The following is a 27,161-nucleotide window of genomic DNA, read 5'->3' as shown; positions in this document are numbered from 1 at the left end:
ACAAGTACAACACAGGACATACACGTTTCTCTTTCCTCTCACTCATCTGCACTCTCTTTTGCTTTGCTTTTATCCTAATGCTTGTTTTTCTTTCCAGGAGAGAAGGAAGACGAGGGCTGAGGAGCGGAAACAGGAGGAGAGAGGGGAAGTTTATGTACTTATAGATCAGCTGCAGACTGGGGGTTGAGAAACTATTGATAACAATGTGTGTTTGTGTGTTTTTTGAACAACCTCTCACTCTCTCCCCCCAATTATGACTATATAAAGTGTGTGTATTAATGTATGTGTGCGTTTCCTGAGACATGTTAGGAAACTTGATAACCAGACCGTCTCAACTGTCAAAACAAGGAAACATAAACAACAGACACATACATACACACACACACACACACACACACACACACACACAAACACACACATGCACACACAAGAACACACACACAAACACACACACACACACACACAAACACACACACACACACACACACACACACACACACACACACAAACAAGAACACAGTACACACATGTGGTGGATACACCTTACGGGCATACACCTGCAGCTATGTTACAGACCATTACTGCCGCGGACCTACTGCACAAGTTTAACACACGGTCTACAGACTAACCTGACCAAATATTTCATTTGGAATCAGACAAAACTAAAAAGGATTAAACAATTACGAACTTTATATCGGCCTATAAGAGAATATAGATATGAGGATATTCACATTACATAAATTCTAGGCAATGACAATCAAAAAAACATCTTACTGATCATTCCTTGTTCAGCAATGCAGACATAACAATTTTTTTATTTAATAACATAAAGAACATAATTATTATAGAAAAACCATTAATATTGTGGGTTTTTTTCAAAGATTGGAAAGAGTGTGAATTTCTGTCACCTCTCTTTTTTCTTATATGAGTCAAAGGGTTGCTTTAGATTTTCATCATTCCCATTGTTGACACTCAAATACAGCCAGTCTTGGAAACTTGTGACATTTCATTTCTTGTTTATCCAGCAAACGGTCACCTGATATTGAGCCATTGAAAACCTATTTAAAGATACATACTCAAAGGTTAGTTTACACCACATTGAACATTTATATCTATATTTATACTGGATACATGCTATTGGAGCCCCCCAATTGATGCTAAAGGGTTGATCAACATCATGTTGGTTCACTAACACAGTATGTAGAGGCTACAATTTTGCATTCGTATCATCCTGTCTTTATTCTTTGATACATTTAATGTCCTTTCTTTGTTGACAGTGAATGTTGACTATTAACAGCTTTAATACAGAATATTGGTCTTTGCTGTTTGATATCAGAGCCTCCAATAAGATCAGGTGGAACACTTTACTGTCATTACTCGCTTCATTGTTTTTTTAGGAGGTGGGGATGATTACGAGCACTGCTGTGGTTTGTGTGTGTGTGTTTGTCTGTGTGTGTGTGTGTGTGCATGCCCGTGTCTTAAAGGTACTTTGTCTGATACAATGAGGTGAAGTAAACAGTGAGAACTGACTGTAAAGCTCAATAAAATACAACACTGACTCACTATTACACTGACGTTTGTGTTTCTACATGGAACCAAAAGTGAAAGTGACCTTTTGTGAACAATTCTGTCAGTACCCATCAGAGCACCAATCCAAACTACAGACTCAAACTAGGAATTAATGCCAACAAGATTGTCAGTGTATCCAAAGTGTATCCTATTTATTCATGATTCAATATCCTACTATTGACAAAAATGTGCCACCAGAGTGCAAAATGTGGATTAAATTAAGTATTCCCTACAAATGCTCCCTTCCCTTCTGCTTGACTAAGAAACACATTCCAAAGTTGTTATCCACGTCTTTTCTTGAGGTCAAGAAGTCGAAACGCAATTGGTCTTTTCATGGAATGACTTTCATGGTCCTGCATAATAACCTTAACCGAATCCTGAGAGTAAACATGCACGATCAGCTTAGTTCTGTTGGCCTTTGTCCTGCTTATTAAAACAAATGAAGGTAAGGCTTGTTCAAATATTTGAAGATGAACTGGAAGATTTATCAAGGTGTGGCTGTTTGTTGTCAGGTCGACGTCAGGTGACGTCACTGTTTCACTTACTTTGACGAATTTACAGTAACCTGTCCGATATCCTCTGCTCGGCTGCTGTCCATAGACTTCTTGATTCAGCTGTTACACATACATACAGAGACAATGACACAGAGTTAGTTGTGCCCATTCTCCAGTATGTTATGTATGAGGCAGTACCAGGAAAAAGGACGAAGATGTAGCAAGCTGCAGTACGCATGTGTCAGTTACATTTTTATAAAAAGTGTTTTAACAAATTACTTTTGTAAAACCACATTTCCAATAAGCCTTGTTGTTTGTTTGGGAATTTCTCCTTGATCTCATCTGATGCTCTTCTTCAGCTTTTTCCATCCTCAACCCTACAAGATGCATTATCCTCTAAGTTTTGTATTGGTTGAATTGGTTTATTGACACACCTAAATGACATCTAAACTAACCCAATTGGTTTAAAGGAATGTAAATTCTGCTAGTTATTCTTTAAAATAATTGACAGGGTCAATCTGAACTCAGTCTGTTTTGCTAGTACTTTCAAAACTTGCAAAGCTCCAATGATGAACAAAATAATGAATATGTAACTATGCTGCCCTCAGCTGTTAGAAATAAGGCATTGCAGTGTTTGAATGGGCATGCTCTCCTGTCATTTATAACCACAGCAACCTCCAGTTCTCTCTTGAGCTAGGGAAGATTTGCAACTTAAACTACAAATATATATTGCAAGATTTGGGGGTTTTGAGGGAATTAACTGTAGTTATGTCTCCATGAGGAAGGGAGGCAGCAATGCACTTAATAGTGCCAAGTCTTGCGGAAAGAAGAAGAAGAAGACTCTTTTGTGTGTGTGTGTGTGTGTGTTTGTGTGTGTGTGTGTGTGTGTGTGTGTGTGTGTGTGTGTGCTGTTACACATGTGCACTGTGGAATAAAATAGCTTAAAGCCTGGACCGAAAACTTTCCTCACTGGGTGCCTCGACCGCTCGTGCCAGCTTGTCAACAAAACCCCTAAACCAAAATAAAACTGGATCAAATTATACAACTGTGATATGTTTGCTAAATAAAAGCTTATCTGGGGCTTTTGTACGTAGGCCGTCTTGTTAATTCCCTAAATCAGAGCAGGATTCTATCTCTTGGAAACAGAAAATAATCTTTTTTCATGTGTGAATGCAATATACTTCCATGACAAACCAGTGTAAATGAAACAAACATGGGCACATGGTAAATTTGCATTTATAAACTTTGCTATACCACTCAAAATACTTAACAACAAAGATTCCCGAACCTACATCTGAGCCTGAGCCCAGAGACTGTAACCAGCAGTCACCAGTGACTTTATGAAACACTTCTTCTCCTACTTCGTCTCCAAACTTAAAACGGGACCTTAGCACTCATGTAGCACTCAGATGCTGTGGTTTCTATAGCAGCAGACCTTTCACGCACCAAGTTGGTTGTTGTTTACACAGCAACAGCATGTGACATCATCTGGTTACTGTGTGATCCCAAACCCTGTTCTGCATATTTATACTTATTAGGGCCCGAGCACCGAAATCGGTGGGAGGCCCTATTGAAATTGAAATGATTGTAGGCGCTACATAAGAGCGCCTACATTAACACATCACATCTGTGTAATAATCATAATTCCAAGACCTACTGCCAACATAACATACAATTACTTACTTATTTGTGGATTATTCATATATTATCCCAATACATTTCCTTACATCAAACTAACCATCTCGCTGGACTCAATAAATGCATTTAACTGACAGGTAATTCAACACTACATGTAAGGTCAACAATAGGTGTGAAACAGTTCAACAACATGTCTTTATTAGGGACTCCACATGAAGTTGGCGCTGTTGTGCAGAACGTTCATTACATCTGTCCTTTGTGTACTAATATATTTGATTTGCTTTTATATGCAAAGTACCATGAATGTTTGTTCGCATAACCTTGCCTCACAAGCATTATACTCTTGACTTGAAGTCACTTGATTTGCATGCATTTCTATCTGTGTTCTTGCTCTATGAAACGGGCCTCTCTCTTGCCATCCGTCTCTGCTCTGTCCCTCTCTACTCTGGGCTCAACTGCCCAAGCTTATACTGTTCACATGGACACACCACTTGCAAGTCACATTTGCATTTTACAAACAGCTGTTTCCAGTAGCACTACGTCTCCTAAACCTCTTTATTCACAGTATTGATGTTGACATTGACGTGAAGCTTTGTGTCTGTCTAATCTTTTCACTTTGTTGCAATCATTTTACTTTAATGCTGTATTATAGACAACATCTTTGTGTCGCGCTGACTCTAAAACATGTGCATTGTCAATGACATTGGATTTTTGCTCCCTGCTGGCACTCAAAATGCAGCCTATAGTGTATCTTACTGGTCTATATAGGCCTACTGCGTATAATAATCAGCTACCTCTATTTTTCTGATAGTGACATGATATCATACAAAATTCCCAAACCCGAAATTTCAGGGCAAAATCACCACTGAAGCAAATGCAACCAGCATCACGCGTCACATGTTCACAATCCAACATCTGAAATCATTGTTTGTTGTTACATCTATTGACAACATTAGGACTCACCATCAGAAACACTGCGATACAATGAATATGAGCGCAACAACACTGCTGTAATACCTCACTGCTTAAAACACTGCACTTATTGAACGACCAAAAAAATCACATAATACAGCTTGTCACACAAATTCAGCTTTAGAAGTTATTGTCATTTGTCTATTACAGACGAAAATGTGCTGCCTGCAAATGAAACTGATTGCCCCCAACCACTTGCCAACACAAGCATGATTTAATAAATGACATCAAGTTATCAAAAAAATCAACTTTTCGTCATACTGTCTCACCCTGGCGTGGCTTCAAAGTCTGATCACACTCCATCAATCACAACAACTGTATCTTTGACATATTTGGTCCAACCAACTCCAAACTAGACATGTAAGACAATACTTGCGACCTGATGACATCTACAAAGACACCATGGCTTAAAATCATAGCGCCACCTGCCGGCTACAGGAAGTGACGCGTTTATTCTTGCTGCACAGCTTAAAACGCACGCAAGGCAAAGACATGCACTTGTTCATCAATCGCTCTCTCTTCCCAGACCGCAACAGACTTGAAATTGCCTGTGCTCGGGCCCGTTAGTGCTACAACGTAGCCCTAGTTAGGGCCCGAGCACCAAAATCGGTGGGAGGCCCTATTGAAATTGAAATGATTATTATTATTATTAGGGCCCGAGCACCGAATGGTGAGAGGCCCTATTGAAATTGAAATGATTATTAGGGCCCGAGCACCGAAATCGGTGGGAGGCCCTATTGAAATTAAAATGATTATTATTATTAGGGCCCAAGCACCGAAATCGGTGGGAGGCCCTATTGAAATTGAAATGATTATTAGGGCCCGAGCACCGAAATCGGTGGGAGGCCCTATTGAAATTGAAATGATTATTATTATTAGGGCCCGAGCACCGAAATCGGTGGGAGGCCCTATTGAAATTGAAATGATTATTATTATTATTATTATTATTTTTCTCTGTTTAAACTCATTGGCTTTTTGAGGGCTTTAATGTGCTCAAAAAGTTGTAGGAGTTTGCAGCAAATTCGAAGGCGGCGTAAAATTACGTATTCTGGAGTATTTTGAAAAGGGCGTGGCAAAATGGCTCAAGAGCGCCACCTACGGAAAAGCCCCTCATTTAGCATTCACCGATCCTCAAAAAAAACATAGACTATTGTGTATCATGACAAGATACACAAAAAAGTCCATCAGTGCATTATGAATAACGCAACAGGAAGCCCGGCAGTTTGACTTTAGTGGCCATTTTGGTCATATTCCACATCGTACAGCTTTCATCAGATAACTTTCAAATTTAGACGATCATCATCACAACAAAATGGAGATCTAAAGTTATTGAAGGATTTAGTTTTTGCAAAACCGTCTGATCGTGGTGTGGCGTTAAAATTTGATGAAACGCCATGAAAACATAACCTTCCATATTTCAGACATATTTTGTCCAATTGAGTCCAAACTAGACACATACCACAAGAGTTGTGACCAGAAGACATCGGTGCATAAATTGTGACTTACAATCACAGCGCCCCCTGGTGGCAACAGGAAATGTCTTGTTTTTGGTACATGTTATATATTTATGTACTAGTCGGACAGCTTTCATCAGATCAACTTAAAATTTAGATGAGACTCTACAAAACAAGATGAAGATGTAAAGTTATCAGAATTTAAACTTTTCATCAATCCGTGTGACCGTAGTGAGGCTTCCAGTTTGAAGAATGAAAACACCTATAACTGGCAGATGTGCTGCAATATTTAGTCACTAGATGGCAGTGTCAGACAATGGTTTGTGTTATCTATGCATTAACAGACTGTGTTTACAGGGTGGCCAACTTCAGCGTATGGAGGACCATACATGACATAAGTAAAAATAAATAAATAAATAAATGTATAAATAAATACAGAAATAAATAAATAAATGAATAAATAAAAATGGAAATAAATAAATAAATACAGAAATAAATAAATAAATATGTTAATACCAAAAGAAATGTCAAAAGAAATGTCTTAAATATATTTTAACATTTATTTTTTCCCTGATACATTTCCTTTGCATTTGCAGTGTCCTTATGCTAATGAGAAAGGCGGGCCTAGCCGCAGTCTCATGCAGGATTGGTCACAGGAGTGTAATGATCCAGCCCTACTACTTCTGCCTTTCAATGCTGGTGTCCAGTAGCTGTTTGGGACGTTGAGCCAGTTCACACTTAAAATGAACTAGTTCAAGTTCAGAGGGTTAGTTAAGGTTATTTTTTATTGGGATGATTTAGCTGTCAGTAGTCCTGACTGTGAGCGTCACGTCTCGTGTTGTACTGAGCACAAGGAGCGAGCCGAGAGGAGGAGGAAACAGAAACTCCAGCTCGGTACAAACCACCTGCCGCCTCTGCTCTGAACATGAAGCCGCTGATCTCTGAGCAGATGTGACCAGAGAAGCTCTGTGTTTTCACTGTTTCCACTGTTCCAGAGTCACTAACTGCCTGCTTCACGGTGAAGAGCTCAATCTCAGTCACTGCCCGTGTCTCTGAGCGAGTGTGTGGCGGAGCGCAGGGGCTGTGTGTGTGTAGCTCAGTTGACCAATCCTGCTCGAGACTGAGGTTAGGCCCGCCTTTCTCATTAGCATAAGGACACTGAAATGTGGAAATAAATAAATGTGGAAATAAATAAAAGTTGCAATAAAAGTGGAAATAAATAAATAAATGTGGAAATAAGTTTAAGACATTGATTTATTTAATTCTGCATTTATTTCCATATTTATTTATTTATTTCCACATTTATTCCAACTTTTATTTTTCGATTTCAGTGTCCTTATTCTAATGAGAAAGGCGGGCCTGACATTACATATTTTACTTATGTCATGTATGGTCCTCCATATCAGCGGAGAATTAAACCTTTTACAGCATTGCTCAAACTTTGGTTTTAGTCTCAATCGCTAAGTTCTTCCTTCATGACAACTCTGAGGGGGGTGTATTTTTTTTAACTCCCTGGTTTAAGCGATATAGATGTTTGAAATTCACGTGACGTCACAGGGACGAGCGGTACTTCCTGGTGGCGTTCTGCGGTTTCAGCTCAATAGAGTGAGCAGCACACGCCTCATCAGACTGTGCGCGGCTTCCACTCCCATATCGTATGAGAAACACGGTTTGAAGTTCAGCTTGTTCTCCTGAGGGACACGTTAAAGACGTCTGCGCTGCTGTTGCTGTGGTAAGTCACGTAGAGTATTTTATTTCCATGTGTTCGCAGTGATTCGCAGGGTGCCTTTCAATCAGGCGTGCTAGCTTAGCAACGCTAATTCGTAAGCTATATACTATGGAGGTAGATTTGTGTCTTTATTATGCAATCAAAAAGAATAGGTTTGAGAGCAAAACTTTCCACACTGCAATCAAAAAATAGATTTGAGAGCAAAACTATCAACACTGCAATCAAAAAATGTTTTATTGCAAGTTAAATAAATGTGATTAAAAATGTATTAATGGGAATCCAAAAGTTTTGTTTGCAAATACAAAAGATTTGTTTGCGAATCCAAAGGTTTTGTTTGCGAATCCAAAAGTTTTGTTTGCGAATCCAAAAGTTTTGCTTGCGAATCCAAAAGCTTTGCTTGCTGTTGAGCTGAATCTCGTGGGCGGGACCTACGCCGAAAGATGTAAGACACGTCTCTATTGGCCAGTCTCGATCGGAGTGACAGCTTGGCAACACCCACAGTTAGTAACGAGATAGGGAGTTTTGAAGTCCATGATGAGAACGAGCAGGACTCGGGAGCCGAGAGGATAGAAAATCAATGCGTAGTAATAGCAAGAATGTTATGTTTCAACTGGTGCATGTAGATTGCTTTTGTTCAACGATATGTGGATGTTGTAATGGGTTAAAAAAATACATATTATTTTATCAGCCTGTAGCTGCTAGCTTAGCTCAATTAGCTAGTCATAGGTACGTTACGTGCCCAGGCTGCCTATTAGCCTGCATGACGTTGTGCATGTAGCTACTAGTTAACAGGACTATTTGTGTTCAACGATCTAACGTTAGCTTATGTTATATTTGTGATGTGCTGTATTATTTGATCAGCCTGTAGCCAGCTTAGTTAGCGTTAGTCACTTTCTCATCTTAGGTGTCGCGCTAGCTGAGCTGTCTGGGTTTCCATCCACATGTTTTTGTGTGCGTTTTCAATGTTAATAATAGCGGCAGACGAAAACATCAGATCTGTGTGGAGCGATGAGGAGACCGTAACCTTCCTCAAATGAATACATGAAACAAACATCAATGTCATATTTCCATCGTGTTTTCTACATTGTTTTTCAACGTTTGAGGTTTGATTGGCGCTGCGCCACCTACTGCTTATCTCGATGAACCAACTTTTGGGCCACCAACCAAAATTAACCTTTGGGAATATGGCTTTATGGTTACTTAGCTTTATAAGTATGGGAATGTGTAGTGACACGGTATTATTGGTGTTACTGGTGGTGAAAATGGCTTAAACACATAGCTAATAATACTTTCTCTGTTTCCCAGAATGGAAAACCAACCCGGCAGATCACAGGCCCAGGTAGGGTATTGGCTCATTTCTTCAAATTTATATTTGTTCATGGTGTTGTCATTGTGGGAAATAAGAGATCAAATATTACTTGTTTTCCAGTATTGTCCTGTAGTATTGTACAGCTTGTGCATTACCGGAATCAATTGTTAATAACATTTATGCTATGCTCTGTATGATCACATTACAATGTTATGCACCTTAATATAAGCATATTATGATTATAAAAATGATAGATGAAATTTCTTGCAGCAAAATCAAGTTTTATACTAATAAGTGCATGCTTAAAATTGTATGTGTGAAACCACTATCTTTTTGTTATCTTACTTTCATGTTATCTTAGGTTTGTTTTACCTTGTTGCAGGAACCCATGCGATGGCAGCTCCTGCAGAGAGTCAGGGATAGACTTACTTCTGTCATCAACAGGCAACCCATTGACTTTGAATACCTGCACTTTGTTTGCTCTCAGGAGTTGCAGTTTGTTCGAGCTGGGGCAGCCAATATTGACCTTCCTGAGTGTGTTGTAGACAGTCTACAACAGCTGTCTGAAGTTGTCAGCACTTATCTCTCACAGAGTATTGTCCCTCCACTATTGGATGATGTAGCTGTGGTTGAATGGACTGGGAGTGTGGGGCGACCCCGGCTAAACATAGAAAGTCAAACCCTCCTGAATCTACTCAGTTCTGGGTTACCACTGACTTCTTTGACTGACCTCCATGGCATTTCAAGGTCAACTCTGTATAGACGGATGCAAGAGCATAACCTCTCTGTCAGAAAATGCTATTCTGACATATCAGATGATGTGCTAGATCAGAAGGTTAGGTCTATAAAGGCAAGAATGCCCCATGCTGGCTACAGGCTAGTGAAAGGATCTCTACAAGCAATGGGGCATCGGATTTCGTGGAGAAGAGTAAAGATGTCATTGCAGCGTGTGGATGGTGCAGGAATAATTGCCAGGATGGTCCAGCTGTCTTGCATTGCAAGACGGACATACTCTGTTCCCGCTCCCTTGTCTCTTGTCCACATCGACACAAACCACAAGTTAATAAGGTGTTATTTCTCCTACTGAACAATTTCTAATCATTGGTGATTTTATGTCACCCAATTGTATTATCAGTGCTGTATAACTATTACCTTTTTGTTAGGTACAACATTGTGATTTTTGGAGCAATTGATGGCTTTTCAAGGAAGGTAATGTTTTTTTGTTTTTTTCAATCCCTCATTCACTATTTATCTTGTGAACTACTACACAAGTGTCCCACTTCGTTACAGATCTTTTACCTGGACACAGCTGGGAATAACAGAGCAGAGACGGCTTTTGGATTCTTCATGGATGGAGTTCGGAAAAATGGATGGCCATCAAGGCAAGCGCATTAAATTAGTGTTCAGAAGATGACAATAAAATGTCAACACACACAATTTTAGAAATGAAGTGAAATAAGTAATTTAAAAACAAACAAAATACCAATCCATGTTCCCAACAGCTGGGGTGACTGGTAATAAATGTTTGATCACTTCTCTGCTTCAATTCAATGACATTTTGGGGCTTACCTACACTCATTTAGTTATTCCAGTGGCATAGAAGAGACTGTTGTAATAAAAAAATAAGTGGAAATTATGCTTGTTTCTAACACAGTAAAATATATTATTTTGTACCTTGTCTTTCTCTTTCAGAGTACGAGCCGATCAAGGGGTTGAAAATGTAGACATCGCTAGATGCATGTTTACTGTGCGAGGAACAGCCCGTGGCAGCTTTATTGCTGGAAAAAGCGTCCATAACCAGAGGTAATTGATTACCAGAGCTCAACTGTTTCAGAAAATATTAGAATGCATATAACCAACCCCTCGGGTAAAAAGTATGAATGTTAATATTAAATCCCATCAGTTTTCAAAATCTTCTATGCCATAAAGTCATTTTGCAGTTCTAAATTTATCTAAAAATAAAGATGGGAAATGCTTTGAAGTTGATTGTAATAAGTTTTTCGGGTGTTGGTGCTTTTTAATAGTGGACATTTTCAGGTTTTAATTCAGTGTAGTGAAAGCCTTACACGGTCTTGTCTCATCTGTATCCCCTCGCTCGTTTTTAGAGTGGAACGCCTATGGAGAGATGTTTGGAGTGTAACGTGTCAGTACTACGACGTGCTCCACAGTTTGGAGGAAGAGGGCTTCATTGACCTGTCCATTGCTGTCCACCTCTTCTGTGTGGGCTATGTCTTCATACCACGACTACGATCAGATTTGCAGCATTTTACGGAGAGCTGGAATTGTCACCCCTTAAGCACAGAGGGAAATCTGACACCGAATCAGCTATGGATGATCGGGATGCTGCAAGCACCTGTGCCAGAGCCAGACCTGGTAGAGGTATGTATAAGGTCATACGAGACTAACCTGCAAAAAGGGTCCGATGCGGGAAGCAAAACTTAAATGAAAACACAGCATCTTAATATAAACAGGGCATGAAGACTGTTTCTGATCTCTGATCTGATATATGGGTGTAGAAGATAATTCTACTTTCCAGTAATCTGATGTCTGATGTATGGATGGCTTTTATTGGTCATTCCAGATCCAGCAAGCTGAGGAGCAACCCTCTCAGGAACAGCAAAGTGACAACACTGAGCATGGAGTTATAGTACCAGACATCCAATGTCCCCTGTCAGCTGAAAGACTTGCTGCACTACAGCACCTAGTGAACCCCACCACCGAGTCCTCATCCTTTGGTCGGACATCTACTTGCAGGCTCTTGGAACAGCTTTCGGACTCTAACATTCTGACATGCACACATGCATCTTTTCAACCTGCCATAATTACCTCAGATTCTAACAAAGGCAGTTCTAAGTTATTATCAAGAAGCAAGTTTTTTACTTTCTCAACCAGCATTTATGTGAATTATACACAAATAAAGCCCAATTTGAGTAAAAGTGTTGTAGTTTATATTAATTTGACTTGCCTGTAATTAAAAACAGCATTCTAAGGCCAAATTAAGGGATTTAGCAATTCACATATGTATTCATACAACTCAAATAGTTTAGTGCAAATATATATATATTTTTTTATTCAATCAGAACAGAACATTGTCAATATGTGTGCCATATTGTTTTGAACCACATTAATATACACTCTTCGCAATGACAATTGGACTTAACATTGACATTATTTAAAACGCTAAAACATTAGGTTTGGAGTCTGTTACGCACGCTTACTTAGAACAGGATTTAACACAAACACGAGGTGATGTCATGGCAAGGGGGGAGTGGCAGGAACTGAACTGACAAGAGAATTATTAGACATGGCTAGGAAAAGACTAGATGAACAAACTAAGTAGAACAGAGTAGACTAGAGCAGAGTAGCGTTTACTAGCTACAGTCTGTCAAAGCTTGCACCATATTTAATGGCAGTTTGCAAGTTGGTTTTAAAGGACTCGTAATCCCCCAGATGAGCTGTTGGAAGTGTAACAGTGTTGGTGCAAGCACTAACAACAGGATAACATACAGTGTGGCCTGGCATGTGCTCTAGACAGTTGTGGTCAAATACTATGGCTATTTTGAATTTCTGTCTCTCTGAGACAAGCAAATGCCTGTGTGCCTGCCCAGTCATCCATTGCATCACCATGGGCACAGAGGGTGTCTCTCCTTCAACCTCATTTTCTGGTTGTGTGTCTTTGAAAGAAAAGGGGATGTTAGAATCAATATCTTCTTCTGAAGTGACAAACTTTCAAAGCTTTTAAATATACCAACAAGGTAAGTGCAGAGCAATATTTTGTAACATAAAACTCTCGCTACACAAATCACTAACAAAATCCAACACTGATGAGCACGTCATATATATGGAACCAGTTCTTTGTTGCTGACTGTTTGATATCCAGATCATGAAAATGTGTTGCGCTACTGTCGAGATACTTTCTTTCAATAATCACTTGAAAACGTCGCAAAATTCCCTTTACCATTGTACTTAGTAGCCAAGATAACTTTTCAAATCTGGATATCATATAACTGTCGGGCATAAAATCCCCATTTCATACATCTATGACGTACATATCAGTGTAGGATCTCCTAAGCTATATCAAACTTTCTTAGGGGATCAGAACTTTTATGGAAGGTTTTACATACCCTCAATTTCAAGTAGGAAATCTTGGAAGTATTCCAAGATTTTTGACTCCTTCACGTGTTTAGTCGAACCATCTGGGCTCATTTCTGGGGCCAGGTGTGATAAAACATAATGCGAGTCCACCTAAGAACAAAAGGGAATTACAACCCAACAGATCCAGACTGATCCAACATCACTCATACACAGGTACTGACAGTAGCGATTTTACCGAGGGTGCATTTGTTCTGTTGGGACGTAAATATTACTGTTTTCAAATAAATGTCAAAAATTTAAAATAAAACTTTTTTGTACCCGTTTTAAACCCCTAAAATCGCCACTGGGTATTGATGATATGGAAATACCATTTAGCACTTGAGGAAAGGTTATTCAATTAAATGGCAAAAATTCAAGAAAATACCCAGAGCTGAATTACAACATACCTTGTCATCAGCCCCTACGACAAAGAGATTGCGACACTGCATGACCTTGATCAGGTTGTACACTTCAAGGCCTTCACGCATCTGTTGCAGCATTGGTGTGCGTTTTGTGGTCACATGCAGTACAATAGCCCTTACAAAAGAAAAAGAATACATTTTATGACAGCCATTTAAAATTATGTCAACTGTAAAATTAGCCATAACACTTATGTTTGTATAATATAATGATAAAACCCTTTCAAAGCCGTCAAAGATTTTGCAGCACAATAACTTGATTGGCTTCAAATTTCCTGCTTAATGAATGAACATTACTGCATGGCTTAAAATACTATTGACCCTGTACATAATTCATCAATAATGTAATATTACTCCTTACTAGTTAGGACATCAAAATGCAAAACAAACCTTAATATGCTTTCCTTATGGTCAATGTTGATTTGACCAGTGTAGCCACAATCCAGGATTTCTTCAATGTAGAGGGACAGGTCAGATGCATCTTCAATCTAAAATAATGATTTAGAAGCAACAAGAATTAAGCTTTCATTTGTTATGTATTCACAACTGTTATTTTATACATCTACACTGTCATACATATTCACACATCTCTTAACTTATTGATGAATTGGAATTTAGTAAACCTGAGGATATATTGAGATACTGCCTAACACAGCTGCAACATCGTTGGCAAAGTTTTAAACTTGGATCAGTTTACTTTGCACTTATTCTATGTACCATAAACATCAAAAGAGAGCAAACATTATGGAAAAATATTGGCCTCATTAAGATGGCTTGAAGCGATTTACCCAACGTACCGTTTTGATAAGTGGTGACAACTCCATGTCATGCACACCATCAGTTTTAAGGTTCTCAGTGACGAGGTAGTGGTAACACCACTCCTGCATAAACCGTGGTGCTGGTCCTCCTTGGGCAATGCTCACACAAAGTATTTCACCCGCAACTCTGGATGAAAGACAACAAAGAAATTGGCAATTATAAGTACTGATCTCGACATAACACCCCAGCTAGAAGACTTATCTCGGGTGCTTACTTTATTTTACGCATTACCTCTATCATCTATTGTCACACATACACTGAAGGAGATTAAACCTTTAAAATATGACAGAATATTTAAAATAGCTGGTACACTTCAAGCCCTTTCCTGAATGTTTTTCTAACAATTTGCCATGTACATGAAAGTTTGAAAGAAAAACAGATTGAGGCACTGACTTCCCCTCTAGGCAAACTGTAAAGGACCCCAAGTATCAATACATATTTTCACTCATGAAAATATTCTTGCCAAAGTGTCCATCAGATAATAATAATCAGTAATTATAAGTGCTAGAAATAAGAATAACATACTTGAACAGTTCATTGTCCAAATCGTTGAGGGAATACTTTGGTACTTTGCCCTTCTCACTTTCGCCTTCAAATAGTCGCTTCTCGATCCCAGCAACCATTGCTACAGCCAAAAACAAATGATAAAACAGCATTAGACTAGCTGGGGGCAAACATCTAAAAGACAAGAATTTAGCCTAATTTTTCTCAAGCTCTGGCCACTTTGATATTGTGTCCTGCAGAAGCACACAGGCAGTTATTTTTCTATTTTTGGGAAATGGATGGATGCAGCAAAAATACACCTAACAGCAGAGCTTTTGTTCCAGTTGTTTGACAATGGTATAGCAACGGTAAACTATTTAATTTGAGCTATTCTACAACATACTCTACATATCTACTAAATTAATGATGAATGCATGCTACTCACTGGACAGGAACTCTTTTTTTAGTGCTCCAGTGTCAACCCCTGGTTCTCCCAGGAAGGAGACTTTCAAAGGGTTCACTGGACCGCCATTCTTTCGACGCTTCCAGAGTTTAAGACCTCTTTCAACCATATTGTCTCTGGCCACACAGATTTCGAAGGTCTTGCTACAGTCTATCTGTGCCTTTACCCAATAAAGAACATCTTCCTCACTGTGGAAAGTTTCACATTTTCAAATTATTCAAATTAACTACACAATGCACTGTATTTTAACAAATTAATGAAATGGTACACGACCAGATTGGTTACCATGATATATGATCCAGATCGGAGCATGTCTTGACTGTGTCAAGCTGGCAAAGATCCTTTCCCATACTAATATAAAAACAAAAGGAATACATACAGTTCTAGATTATTGTCTATTACCTCACATCTGACCTGTGAGATAAATATAATTTTATGTTTATGTAAAAATCCATTATAACCATAATGAACACAGAGCCATCTTGGAACTGCCTAGGAATTCGAGCAACCCTAACAAAGATACGTAATGCAAGTTGACACACAATCACCTTTCACCGCAGAAGCTTGCATGTAGTTCTATGTCTGACCCTGGAAATGTTCTTGTGCATACTTGACATTGGACCTCACCTACCTATATGCAGGCACATTGAAAATGAGAACAGAATTGTTAAACCTGCAGTGTGGAAGATTACGTCAGCGTCGGAAGGAGGCGCAAATTTTCAAAATAATCAGTGGATTCAAACAAAGCTTTCCCAGCCCACTCCCTTCCCGCTCACTAAGTCCTAACTCATTTACATTCTTCTTAGACAAAATGTAAGTGTATTTTAACGAAAAAAAGTTCAACTATGCAGCTTTAAGGCATAGATATTGCGGGATCATTTTTAAGTGCAACAAAGACTGACAACTTTGTAAAGAACTTGATATGTATCCGTTATGTTTATGACTCATTTTTTTGCTGTTGCCCTCCATGCCATACTTATTGTTTTTTGACTCAGTTGCTGTACCTGCTGAAAGCAATGTTGCTCATTGGACCATGGTGCGTCTGTACAAGGTCCTAGGACTGGGTTAGGAGTTGCTGCTTCCAGGAACACCACATCTGCCTCCTGAGCAGAGAAGTAAAACATGTACATTTATGCCATTTTACTGATATGCTGAGGTTGGGAGTGGAATTCACAACAGATAACCCTGAAGTTAGAACTGGAAGCTGGACTTTTACAGCTTTGATCTCACATGCCTAAGTGACATAGGAAAAAATGTACCTCAGTTTCCGAGCTTGATGTCTTGTTGCAGTGGTCAATGTGCAGAGCCAACACCTGCAATGGCATCACTGTCTTGCATTGTTTGCATGTTGCTGTTGGCATACGAGCAAATTCCGGTGCATCTGCTGGTAGTGGTGTTAAATCTAGCTCATCTTGGAGGGGCACTATATATAACATCTGTTTTCCTCCACCTGAGGCTCTTTTGATGACAGAACCAGTGTATCCCTCTGCCTCTAATGCGATTGCAGACAGTTTTCTCCTTCCATTTCCGCCTTTTAAAGCAAGTAACACAACAATTAAAATGGTGCATAACCCTAAAGCATAGTGAATTTATTTTTTCTCTATTGGATGAATAACTTGCTGTTGGGAAATAAAGTGCACCTGCTGCTTTGAAAAGAAGCCATCTGTCTTGAAGATCATTCATCTTCAGATATGTTGTCCTTAGTGAACTGGATAACTAATAAAAAAAAGGAAAGAAAAAAGTCAACAGCTTGAATTTAGACAGTATAGCTCTATTGCCACACAATCAATACTGTTGATACACTTTGGGAACAAAATATGTGCACTTAAGTTCATCAGACATCCCACCTCTGAATGCGTTAAGTCAGATGTGATAGACAACGCCCTCTTTCCCAGCCCTGCTTGCATGAGCTCCAGCTCGGCAGATATGGATGGGGATGTGTCAGTTTTTGAATCAAGTAAGAAAAATGATACATCAAGTGGCTTCCACGTCGTCACAAATTTTGCTGGTCTTCTGAAGGGGTGACTTCGGTTTTTTCCATTGCGTTTGAAATATCCAGGGAAGGATCTATATGATTTTTAGAACAATCTTAATGTTACAAATCAATTAAAATCAGTCACTAGGCCTAATAGATGTGTCAACTATGCAAACAGCCCAGGTCATTTTTCAAAGACAAACAATTCAGCTCTTTAAAAATAAATCAGAACAGAAATCAGATTAAGAACTGAATCTGAACAAAAATTGCACTGAATTGCTGAAGCAATAGCACTACAATAACACTTTGTGACATACTATATATGATAGCACTAGTGCTAACAGGGATGATTAGGTCATTCAATTTAATGAATTAATTTACTTTAATTCAATTAGCAAATCATAGGAATAAGTAGAAACTCTGTGTATGGTTATTTTTGGAAGAAAATAAAACATATTTGCAAGTGCCTTGAATCACAATGGCATATGGAAATGTTTAGCAACATTGTGTAACACCTGAACTGGCCCTTTTGCTTTACTACCTGGCCATCTCAGACGCAACAGTAGGTCTCTCCATACTCGTACTCGGACCCTGTCTTTGATCTTCAGGAATTGCTCTGGTGAGCAAGGACATGAAATGCTGGGCAGCTTCATTTGCTGAAGACTGGTCATACTGGAATGGGAGTTAAGGTGCATAACATTGTAATGTGATCATACAGAGCATAGCATAAATGTTATTAACAATTGATTCCGGTAATGCACAAGCTGTACAATACTACAGGACAATACTGGAAAACAAGTAATATTTGATCCCTTATTTCCCACAATGACAACACCATGAACAAATATAAATTTGAAGAAATGAGCCAATACCCTACCTTGGCCTGTGATCTGCCGGGTTGGTTTTCCATTCTGGGAAACAGAGAAAGTATTATTAGCTATGTGTTTAAGCCATTTTCACCACCAGTAACACCAATAATACCGTGTCACTACACATTCCCATACTTATAAAGATAAGTAACCATAAAGCCATATTCCCAAAGGTTAATTTTGGTTGGTGGCCCAAAAGTTGGTTCATCGAGATAAGCAGTAGGTGCCGCTATTATTAACATTGAAAACGCACACAAAAACATGTGGATGGAAACCCAGACAGCTCAGCTAGCGCGACACCTAAGATGAGAAAGTGACTAACGCTAACTAAGCTGGCTACAGGCTGATCAAATAATACAGCACATCACAAATATAACATAAGATAACGTTAGATCGTTGAACACAAATAGTCCTGTTAACTAGTAGCTACATGCACAACGTCATGCAGGCTAATAGGCAGCCTGGGCACGTAACGTACCTATGACTAGCTAATTGAGCTAAGCTAGCAGCTACAGGCTGATAAAATAATATGTATTTTTTTAACCCATTACAACATCCACATATCGTTAAACAAAAGCAATCTACATGCACCAGTTGAAACATAACATTCTTGCTATTACTATGACGGAAGACATACCTGCGCATTGATTTTCTATCCTCTCGGCTCCCGAGTCCTGCTCGTTCTCATCATGGACTTCAAAACTCCCTCTCTCGTTACTAACTGTGGGTGTTGCCAAGCTGTCACTCCGATCGAGACTGGCCAATAGAGACGTGTCTTACATCTTTCGGCGTAGGTCCCGCCCACGAGATTCAGCTCAACAGCAAGCAAAGCTTTTGGATTCGCAAGCAAAACTTTTGGATTCGCAAACAAAACTTTTGGATTCGCAAACAAAACCTTTGGATTCGCAAACAAATCTTTTGTATTTGCAAACAAAACTTTTGGATTCCCATTAATACATTTTTAATCACATTTATTTAACTTGCAATAAAACATTTTTTGATTGCAGTGTTGATAGTTTTGCTCTCAAATCTATTTTTTGATTGCAGTGTGGAAAGTTTTGCTCTCAAACCTATTATTTTTGATTGCATAATAAAGACACAAATCTACCTCCATAATATACCAGCTGCGATCGTGTTAGATGCAAATGGCAGCTGTCACTGACACACCACCATGAACGCAGGTCAACAAAGCAGAGACAAGCGTAAGTTTATAAGGATGAATCTGAGATAGGAGACTGTATGTCGGTTTGTTAGTTAGCTTAGCCCGGAGGCTAAATAGTTTCCGGGCTGAAACCTGAATCTGCCACCTACACTCTTTAAATCGTTAATCTCAGACAGACTTCACTGAATTCTTTTGTGAAATATGAGTAAATCATAGCCTTGTAACCAGTGGCGGCTCCTGACAAATTTCTCAGGGGGGGCAATTGTTGCGATGATGGCTAAGATCCACGGTACAATCAGATTGTTTTCTGCTTACCTCATCGACATGGCAGACATGTCGATGTCTGCCATTAGACATCGACTAATGTTCGATGCCATTAGACATCGAACATTAGTCGATGTCTAATGGCAACATTAGACATCGACTGCATGTTCTATATGATTTTTTGATACAGCTAAATCATGTTCATAGTGAATGTTAACATGCTTTTGGCTGATGAATGAACTATCCCACTGTGGTCATCTAACGGTACATTTTCATCTACCATTTTGCCTCCTTAAATACCTCGGAAAGTTAAAAGAGACTGCTTTACAATAAATCACAATACTCTTTCTCCATCTGATAACATTTATTTTAAGTGCAGCAGTTGTGTTCTGATTTAACAAAAAAATGGATGTTAGCATAGCCTAGTAATTATAATATTTACAGTTCTCATCACACAACTTGATGACAGCATATATAAAAACTAGTGGCATAGCCTACTCATTGCAATATTTACAGTATTCCTAAAACAAGAATGATCCAAGGTGATAATCAAAACATTGGGTGCTATTTAACAAGAATTTACCCATAAGACACATGTACATTACAAAGCAAACAAAAAAATTGGCTAATGATATGCAATTAATACAGCTATTTCCAATTCAACATTTGAGTAGTGCAACAACACAACAACATTAAAACAACATTTCTCACTTGTATTGAAATTTTGCTCGTCTCTCTTTCAAAGCAGCAAAGTGATCAATGACCCTCTCATTAAAATCAGGCATGTTCCTGACTAGTTCCCTCTCCATGGAAAGCATGGCCAGAGCATTGAGACGATCCTGTCCCATTGAGTTTCGCAGGAATGTCTTGATTCTCTTTAAGGTCGAGAAACACCTCAGCTTCAGCAGTTGTCATGGGAGTGGTTATGAGGCTGTTCAACAGAGCCACAGTCTCAGATAGGGTCTCGTGGAGGTTGTTCCTCTGTAGAACCTGGTAGAGTGCCAATGCACCACTGCAGCCCTTGAAATCTGGACTCTCGTAGATAAGGGACAGTTCAGGCTTGAGCTTCGCCTTATTCAGCATGGGGTATGCCTTGGCAGTGGTGTTCAGAGCCTCATCAGGGAACACATGGCAGTACTGCTCAAACAGGTCTCCTTGTAGCAGCGTTGCACTCACAAGGTGGCTTGTGAAAGAGAACCTCTCGTTTGCATGGCCCAAGATGGTGTCACAGACCTGTCAAAATAAAGAGAGTATATCACAAATTGGAAGTACACTATGAGTTAAAAACACTGCCACCATCCATCCTTGAATGTAACTGTAAATACAGAAGGGGTGATTTTTTAACACTAGGTTCCAGAGGCCTTAAAAAGGAGGTCTGCATGACTTTAGAATACAATACAGTAAGGTATGCAATGAAGTGAAGTGAGAGAAAGATAGAACAAAAAAAGAAAATAAACAAACAAAACTACAAAATCATCTACCTCCTTAGACAGCCTCTGCTTGTCTTGCTCTCCCAAGGCCCTCCTTTTTCCTGTAGTTCCTGCTGCTACTTGCTGCTGCTCTGGAGATGAGCTCTGGTCCCTGAAACAGACAGACAAGGAGAGTGTGTGTTAGTATATGAACGTATACAGTATGTCAATGCAATTACCTACAGTTCCTGTCTTAGAAAACCAGTAATAATAGTATGTTTTGTCCTGTTTTAAGATATCCTATACGAGCCATTACAGAGCCTATATTAAAAGGCAGTTAGGAAAAAGGCAAATAATATAGTTTCCCTGAATATGAAACGCTGCCATCAGGCAGAAGAATGTGTATTAAGATGCAAATCAAATCGCTTAAAATGATCATTTGTTCTGGCCTCCATTAAGCTGATGCAATAGAACGTGCAATAGAATAATGTGCAATAAATAGGTAAGTACTTAACTTTAGCACTCATACTTTAGCACCTGCACCTTATTCCCAAGTTCTAGTGCAATAGTTATAGTTAATAGTTTTTAATGACTCAATCATTCACTGTGCCCAAGACAAATTTCCCCATGGTGACAATAAAGTGTAACTTATCTTACCGTATGGCTTGAACACTGCTTGTGAAGCTCTGCAGAGCTCGTTTGATGAAGACTGCATCAATGTCCTTCTTCTGCAGCTGTTGGTACATAATGTCAACGTGAGGCATGATTTGATGAAATAGATGCAGGAAAAACTTGAAGTCAGCGTCCTGCAGCATCCTCAGGTAGCCAGATGCCTCCCTCACTGTGGTGCAGTCAAATGAGCCGTCTGTGCTGATGGCTTCAAAACACTCTATGAGGTCATCTAGGTTCTCATAGACTGTGTTCACGACCCTGCTGTTGAAGTTCCATCTTGTGGCCGATGCCCTTGGCAGCCTCCGTGCAACAACCTGGTCGAGGATGGTGGTGCGTTTGGGTGACCGACTAAAAAAGCTAGAAATGCCATTCAGATCCGAGAAAAAAACCCTCACTGCTGGGACCTGAGAAGTGGCTTGCTGCATGATCAAATTCAGCTGGTGTGCATAGCAATGTAAATAATGTGCATTTTTGTAATGCTCTCGCACTTTTTGCTGCACACCAGCCTTCTCTCCTCTCATCACATTGGCCCCGTCATATGCTTGCGCGATGAGTTTACCCCTCTCTTCCTCGGTGAATAGACTGTTCAGTCTCTCCATAATAGCAGTGGCAATTGAGTCAGCCGTTGAAGACGAGAGGGGGACAAACTCAAAAAAACGCTCTTGAACAGCATGGCTCCCATCAATGTATCGCAATACCATGACCATCTGAGTCTGAGTCGAGACGTCCGTTGTTTCGTCAGCTTGTATCGCAACGAAGCTGGCCGACTTCACCTCCTCCGTAATGCGTGCCCTAATGACAGCTGCCATGCAGTCGAGCAGCTCATTTTGGACGTCTTGGATGTGCCTTTAAAGACGTGGCCGTTTTTAAATGCTCCTCAAAAACTTCATCTAGGGATGCAATTAACTGTACCAATCCTCGAAAAATTCCGGGGTTGCTGGATCCCTCGCTCTCGTCTCGGCCTCGCAAGGCCAACTCGAATACAATGCAGAACTTAACACCGTCGATCAGGCGGCCCAGAATGTGGCGATTTTTTCCCACCTCATCATTGTGCCGACGCAGCCTGTAGCCATCGTCCAACTGCGTAGCAATGTTGACGCTCCCAAACGCTGACAGTTTTAAGCAGCTGTCAATGTGGAAGCTCGATGTTTCATCTTAATTTTTTACAAAATGTATTGGTTAGCATCATTATCACTTAAAAAATATATACATATGATATATTATTAAAAAAAAATATTAGGCATATTATCTTTTTTTTTTTTTTTTTTTTTTTTTTTTTGACTCAAGGAGGGCGGCGCCCTATCGCCCTCTATTGGCCGGCCGCCCCTGCTTGTAACTTTACTAGAACAGACAGTGTCATACAGAATTTTAGGCTAATATGCACTACCTATTTCCTAAGCTGAATTGATTTAACTTTGAAGTAATATTTTATTTTTACCATGTAAAAGTCTGTTAAGCAGTTGACCTGGCACATGTATGACTTTACATATCTGTGTATTTGTGTTCAATGTTCCTCTAGGGTGTTCAGCCTGAGACACAACTTGAATCCAACCAGTTTGAACATTGACTCCAGGTACAGACCTGTTTCATTACTTACAAACAATCAAAGTATTGCACATAATACATAATGTATTTAATTATAATCAATCAATCAAATTTTATTTGTATAGCCCATATTCACAAATTACAATTCATCTCATAGGGCTTTAATGCAATACTTTTAATGTGAAATAACTCCATACTGTCCATTCATTGTCATGCAAGTGCACATTCTAATCCAAAAGCATATTCAAATACATAGTTGAATATCCACAGAAAATGAGAATACGCACTTGTTCAAAAGTAACACTTCCTGTACAATAATGATATATTTTGTGTTTCCTATCATTTTTATTAGGGACAGACGAGCCTGAAGGACACAGCTGTGATGACCATGTTGTGTCTCTTATGGCAAAGCAGAAATATTAAACACAGGGTTCTTTTCGAAAGTGTATGAAATCAGAAAGCAAAAAATACACATTGTTCTAATAAATGTTTATTTTTTTAACCAACCATAATGAAGATAGACATTAACTCTTATACATGACACTTTGCAATGACCACCACCATTAAACAGTTGCAGGTCATATTTAGTTAAGGGAGGAATTTAGAAGTGTTGTGTAGATGACGATGCAGTCGTCCACGTGTTGACCAGCATGACGCTGCAGATCTCCACCATGTTGCTGCTGAGGACATCAGGTGCTGCAGTTCTTCATCCATGAAGACAAAAACAGCACTGTTAAAGAATGTTTTGTGTTGTGTATGAAGCACAACAGATCTGTGGTCTTGGTTTGTATCGTCATGGTTAAATGTACATATTTGAAGTCACTTTTGATAAAAGTAGGGAAAGAAATACAACATTGTACAAATAGAGAAAATGTATTTTTACCTCATCTGTAATATTCAAGGTGATAATTTCCCACAGAGCTATTGATAACAGTCCACATCAAGTCTCTCCACTTCCCTCAGTATGAAAACAGAATTATACAATTAATTGAAGAACTGTGTTTACACTGGTTGTCACATTAGTTATTTGTGGGATATTAAAATATTATCCCAATATATGTACAAAAATCAAACTAACCATGTCATTTGTCTAAATGGTTGCATTTAATGGACAAGTACTTCAACATTACATATGTAGTCTGCGATTGGTATGAATTAGTTCAGTGGTGTTTCTACATTTGGAACACCAGATGTAGATGGCGCTGTTGTGAAGAAAGTCCAATACATCTGTCCTTTGTGGAAAACTATATTTATTGGATTTTATATGGAATATAGCATGAATGTGTGTGTGAATAAACTTGACTTACAAGCTTTACAGTCTTGTTTTGGAGTCTAATATTTTGTGTGGTTTCAATCAGTGTTCTTGCTCTGGGAAATGAGCATCTCTCTTGCCGTCCGTCTCTGCTCTGTCCCTCTATTCTGGGCGCAACTGCACAAACTCAAGCGTTTTGTCATGTAACCACAACTAGGCATGAATCACATTGTCCAAAGTGAACTTTGGCTTAGGGGGCAGAGCTGAGACACCTTCAAATTGCCGCATGAAATCTGCCTAGCAACTAGTGCCATGATGGAAATGGGACTCCATCTGCGAGCCTATTGACTGCTGGGTTTCATCTGTGTCAACAGGCTAACACCAGTGAACAGTCAGATGGTGTCATCATAATGTCCACTTCATTAAGATGGCACTGAGTCCTGACATCAGAAGTTGTCAGATCCATTGACAACATCAGGAGCCACTATCAGGATGTATGCCATACACAAATATGAGAGCAAGGACAACGCTGTATTGTTTTAATGCATAAAACATTTCATTTGAAGAGATTACATATATGACATTGTAGGCACTTTGTATTTGCAATAATAAAAATCAGATGACACATGTCTTCGGATGTTGTAGTGAATGGACAAACGATTAATATGTCTATGTAATATCATGGTGCTTGTTTATTGAAAAGCCATTTATGTCTATAGAAATCAATTACATTTACTTGAATAACAGTGTGATTGAAATGATATGACCGGTACACTGGGGTCATCATCATCAAGTCCTCTACAGTAAAATGCCATTGCGTTACCACAACATTGTAAGATCCACTGTCGGCATCTGAGAACACCATCTTGACAAGACAAAGAATATATGGTTAAAAAACACTTCAATATAGTTATTGATCGTACAGAGTTATTTTGCAATGCATAGAATTACAACATTGTACAGTGTTGTGTAGTAATTAACTACTATGCCAGTTGAGTGACCGTGGTGAGGCTTATAAGTTTGATAAACAAAATGAAAACACCATGTCTGTATTTCATTGTGTTACATTCTCAAAACTGTCTCGTTACTTGAGCAGCACAGGTTGGCGCAACGCGAGCCTGTATGCACGGCGCACCTCTCTCTCTTGCTCACTCGCGTGCCCGCTGCCTCGGGAGATGTGCAGGTCCAACGGCGTGGGGGGGCGCGAGACCCCCCTCACGCGAGACCCCAGCGTCCACAGGTTGGTCGTGCTGCCTTGGTCGACTGGGGTCAAGCAGGCTGTACCGGTCATGATCCCTCCGCAGGTTCATCATCAGGAACCCTGTTACGAGATTGACTTCCTCTAGATTCCAGTTTGATCGTCTTCTCGACGCTCCGACTCTGGCAGGGCCGATCCGAGGACCTCACTAAACCATCCAATGAGGAATACATTACATTACATTACATTACATTTCATTTAGCTGACGCTTTTATCCAAAGCGACTTACAATAAGTGCATTCAAACCCGAGGGTACATACGACAAGGACGACAAGAATCAAGAAAATACAATATCTTCAAATAAAGCAAAACTACAAAGTGCTATAAGTAAGTGCCATTTAAGTGCTAGTAAAGTGTTAGTTTCAAAAAGTTGTTAGTGTTTTTTTTTTTTTTTTTTCATTCAAGGTAAAGTCGGAAGAGGTATGTTTTTAGTTTTCGGCGGAAGATGTGTAGACTTTCTGATGTCCGGATGTCATTGGGGAGCTCATTCCACCATTTAGGAGCCAGGACGGAAAACAGTCGTGTTTTTGATGATTGTTTAGCTCGCAGTGAGGGAGCAACGAGCTGATTGGCCGAAGCAGAGCGGAGTGAACGGGGTGGGGTGTAACGTTTGACCATGTCCTGGATGTAGACTGGACCGGATCCGTTCACAGCATGGTACGCAAGTACTAGTGTTTTGAACCGGATGCGAGCAGCCACTGGTAACCAGTGAAGGGAGCGGAGGAGAGGAGTAGTGTGAGTGAATTTAGGTTGGTTAAAAACCAGTCGAGCTGCTGCATTCTGGATGAGCTGCGATGTGTGTACAAAGAGGAGGGACTTAATCAACACCAGCACATTCCCCATCCATTTATTCCCTTTATAATGATTCAGGTTCTCCTGCAGGAGCTCGGTTCAGTTCAGCTTTTATTATTCGGTCTGAAATTTGGCAGCAAAACGAGACTGTCCAGTGAGTTTTTCTTATTTGTACTAGCAAAGTGCAGCTGTTAACAAAAGAGAAACTATCTTAATTTGTGTGCCTAGAACTTGTTTCCGGTTACTGAGTTATCAGAAGGGGCATTGTGTATCACTCCTGCTACTGATGAAAGATCCAGGTTTTGTGATATTTACAGAATGTTTTAGTTGTTATACTGTGGTTTATTAATGTTCTTAGGCAGACACAAGAGGCACTTGTTTATTCTGTTGTGTTGATTCTTTGTTGTCTCTAGAAGTTCAGATGCACTGGTCCATTACTATTTGAACCTCAGTATCTAGGGTTCAAAATTTGTAAAATTA

The 27,161-nt window shown here is 39.5% G+C and overlaps 3 protein-coding genes across 8 annotated transcripts in view; 2 read left to right on the top strand and 1 right to left on the bottom strand.

Moving 5' to 3' along the window:
* ca8 (carbonic anhydrase VIII) overlaps window positions 1-24,685 on the top strand; it is a 44,975-nt gene extending 20,290 nt beyond the window's left edge. For 2 of the 3 annotated variants that reach the window (XM_062404701.1, XM_062404700.1), the window contains exon 9: window positions 98-1,568. Coding sequence is in view for 1 of the 3 variants with exons in the window: in XM_062404702.1 (XP_062260686.1) it covers window positions 23,354-23,401 (48 nt within the window). In the remaining 2 variants the exon portion in view is untranslated. Of the gene's footprint in view, window positions 1-97; window positions 1,569-23,353; window positions 23,408-23,731 lie in introns of those variants that run through there. The other variant, XM_062404702.1, reaches the window with a different exon arrangement.
* LOC133968571 (uncharacterized) lies at window positions 7,494-12,161 on the top strand. Of its 4 annotated transcripts, XM_062404696.1 has the most exons (8): window positions 7,494-7,859; window positions 9,162-9,195; window positions 9,548-10,233; window positions 10,329-10,374; window positions 10,456-10,547; window positions 10,858-10,968; window positions 11,271-11,544; window positions 11,747-12,161. In XM_062404696.1, the coding sequence occupies exons 2-8, from the start codon at window positions 9,163-9,165 to the stop codon at window positions 12,134-12,136; spliced, it is 1,632 nt and encodes a 543-aa protein (XP_062260680.1). In that variant the 5' UTR covers window positions 7,494-7,859; window position 9,162; the 3' UTR covers window positions 12,137-12,161. The 4 variants fall into 4 exon arrangements, with proteins under 4 accessions (XP_062260680.1, XP_062260681.1, XP_062260682.1 ...); XM_062404697.1 differs by lacking the exon at window positions 7,494-7,859 and having other exon boundaries at window positions 8,455-9,195; window positions 9,548-10,224; XM_062404695.1 differs by lacking the exon at window positions 7,494-7,859 and having other exon boundaries at window positions 8,457-9,195.
* On the bottom strand, window positions 19,980-23,017 carry LOC133968572 (zinc finger MYM-type protein 1-like). Its single transcript, XM_062404699.1, has 3 exons — window positions 21,820-23,017; window positions 21,235-21,334; window positions 19,980-20,986 (listed from the first exon to the last, which is right to left on the bottom strand). Exons 1-3 carry the CDS (start codon window positions 22,641-22,643, stop codon window positions 20,531-20,533), a joined length of 1,380 nt encoding a protein of 459 aa, XP_062260683.1. The 5' UTR covers window positions 22,644-23,017; the 3' UTR covers window positions 19,980-20,530.
* Window positions 24,686-27,161: the final 2,476 nt, after the last annotated feature.

Source organism: Platichthys flesus, chromosome 14, assembly GCF_949316205.1.
Source record: "Platichthys flesus chromosome 14, fPlaFle2.1, whole genome shotgun sequence".
Classification (NCBI taxonomy): domain Eukaryota; kingdom Metazoa; phylum Chordata; class Actinopteri; order Pleuronectiformes; family Pleuronectidae; genus Platichthys; species Platichthys flesus.
This window is presented reverse-complemented; position numbering and strand designations above follow the sequence as displayed.

Excerpts from the sequence above, each read along its gene's own strand:
- LOC133968571 (XM_062404696.1), top strand. The coding sequence starts at position 9,163 with ATGGAAAACCAACCCGGCAGATCACAGGCCCAG. Across the intron at positions 10,234-10,328 it reads ACAAACCACAAGTTAATAAG|GTACAACATTGTGATTTTTG; the intron begins GTGTTATTTCTC and ends CCTTTTTGTTAG. Across the intron at positions 10,375-10,455 it reads TTGATGGCTTTTCAAGGAAG|ATCTTTTACCTGGACACAGC; the intron begins GTAATGTTTTTT and ends ACTTCGTTACAG.
- LOC133968572 (XM_062404699.1), bottom strand. The coding sequence starts at position 22,643 with ATGGCAGCTGTCATTAGGGCACGCATTACGGAGGAGGTGAAGTCGGCC. Across the intron at positions 21,335-21,819 it reads AGCAGTGTTCAAGCCATACG|GGACCAGAGCTCATCTCCAG; the intron begins GTAAGATAAGTT and ends TGTCTGTTTCAG. Across the intron at positions 20,987-21,234 it reads AGCAGAGGCTGTCTAAGGAG|GTCTGTGACACCATCTTGGG; the intron begins GTAGATGATTTT and ends TTATTTTGACAG.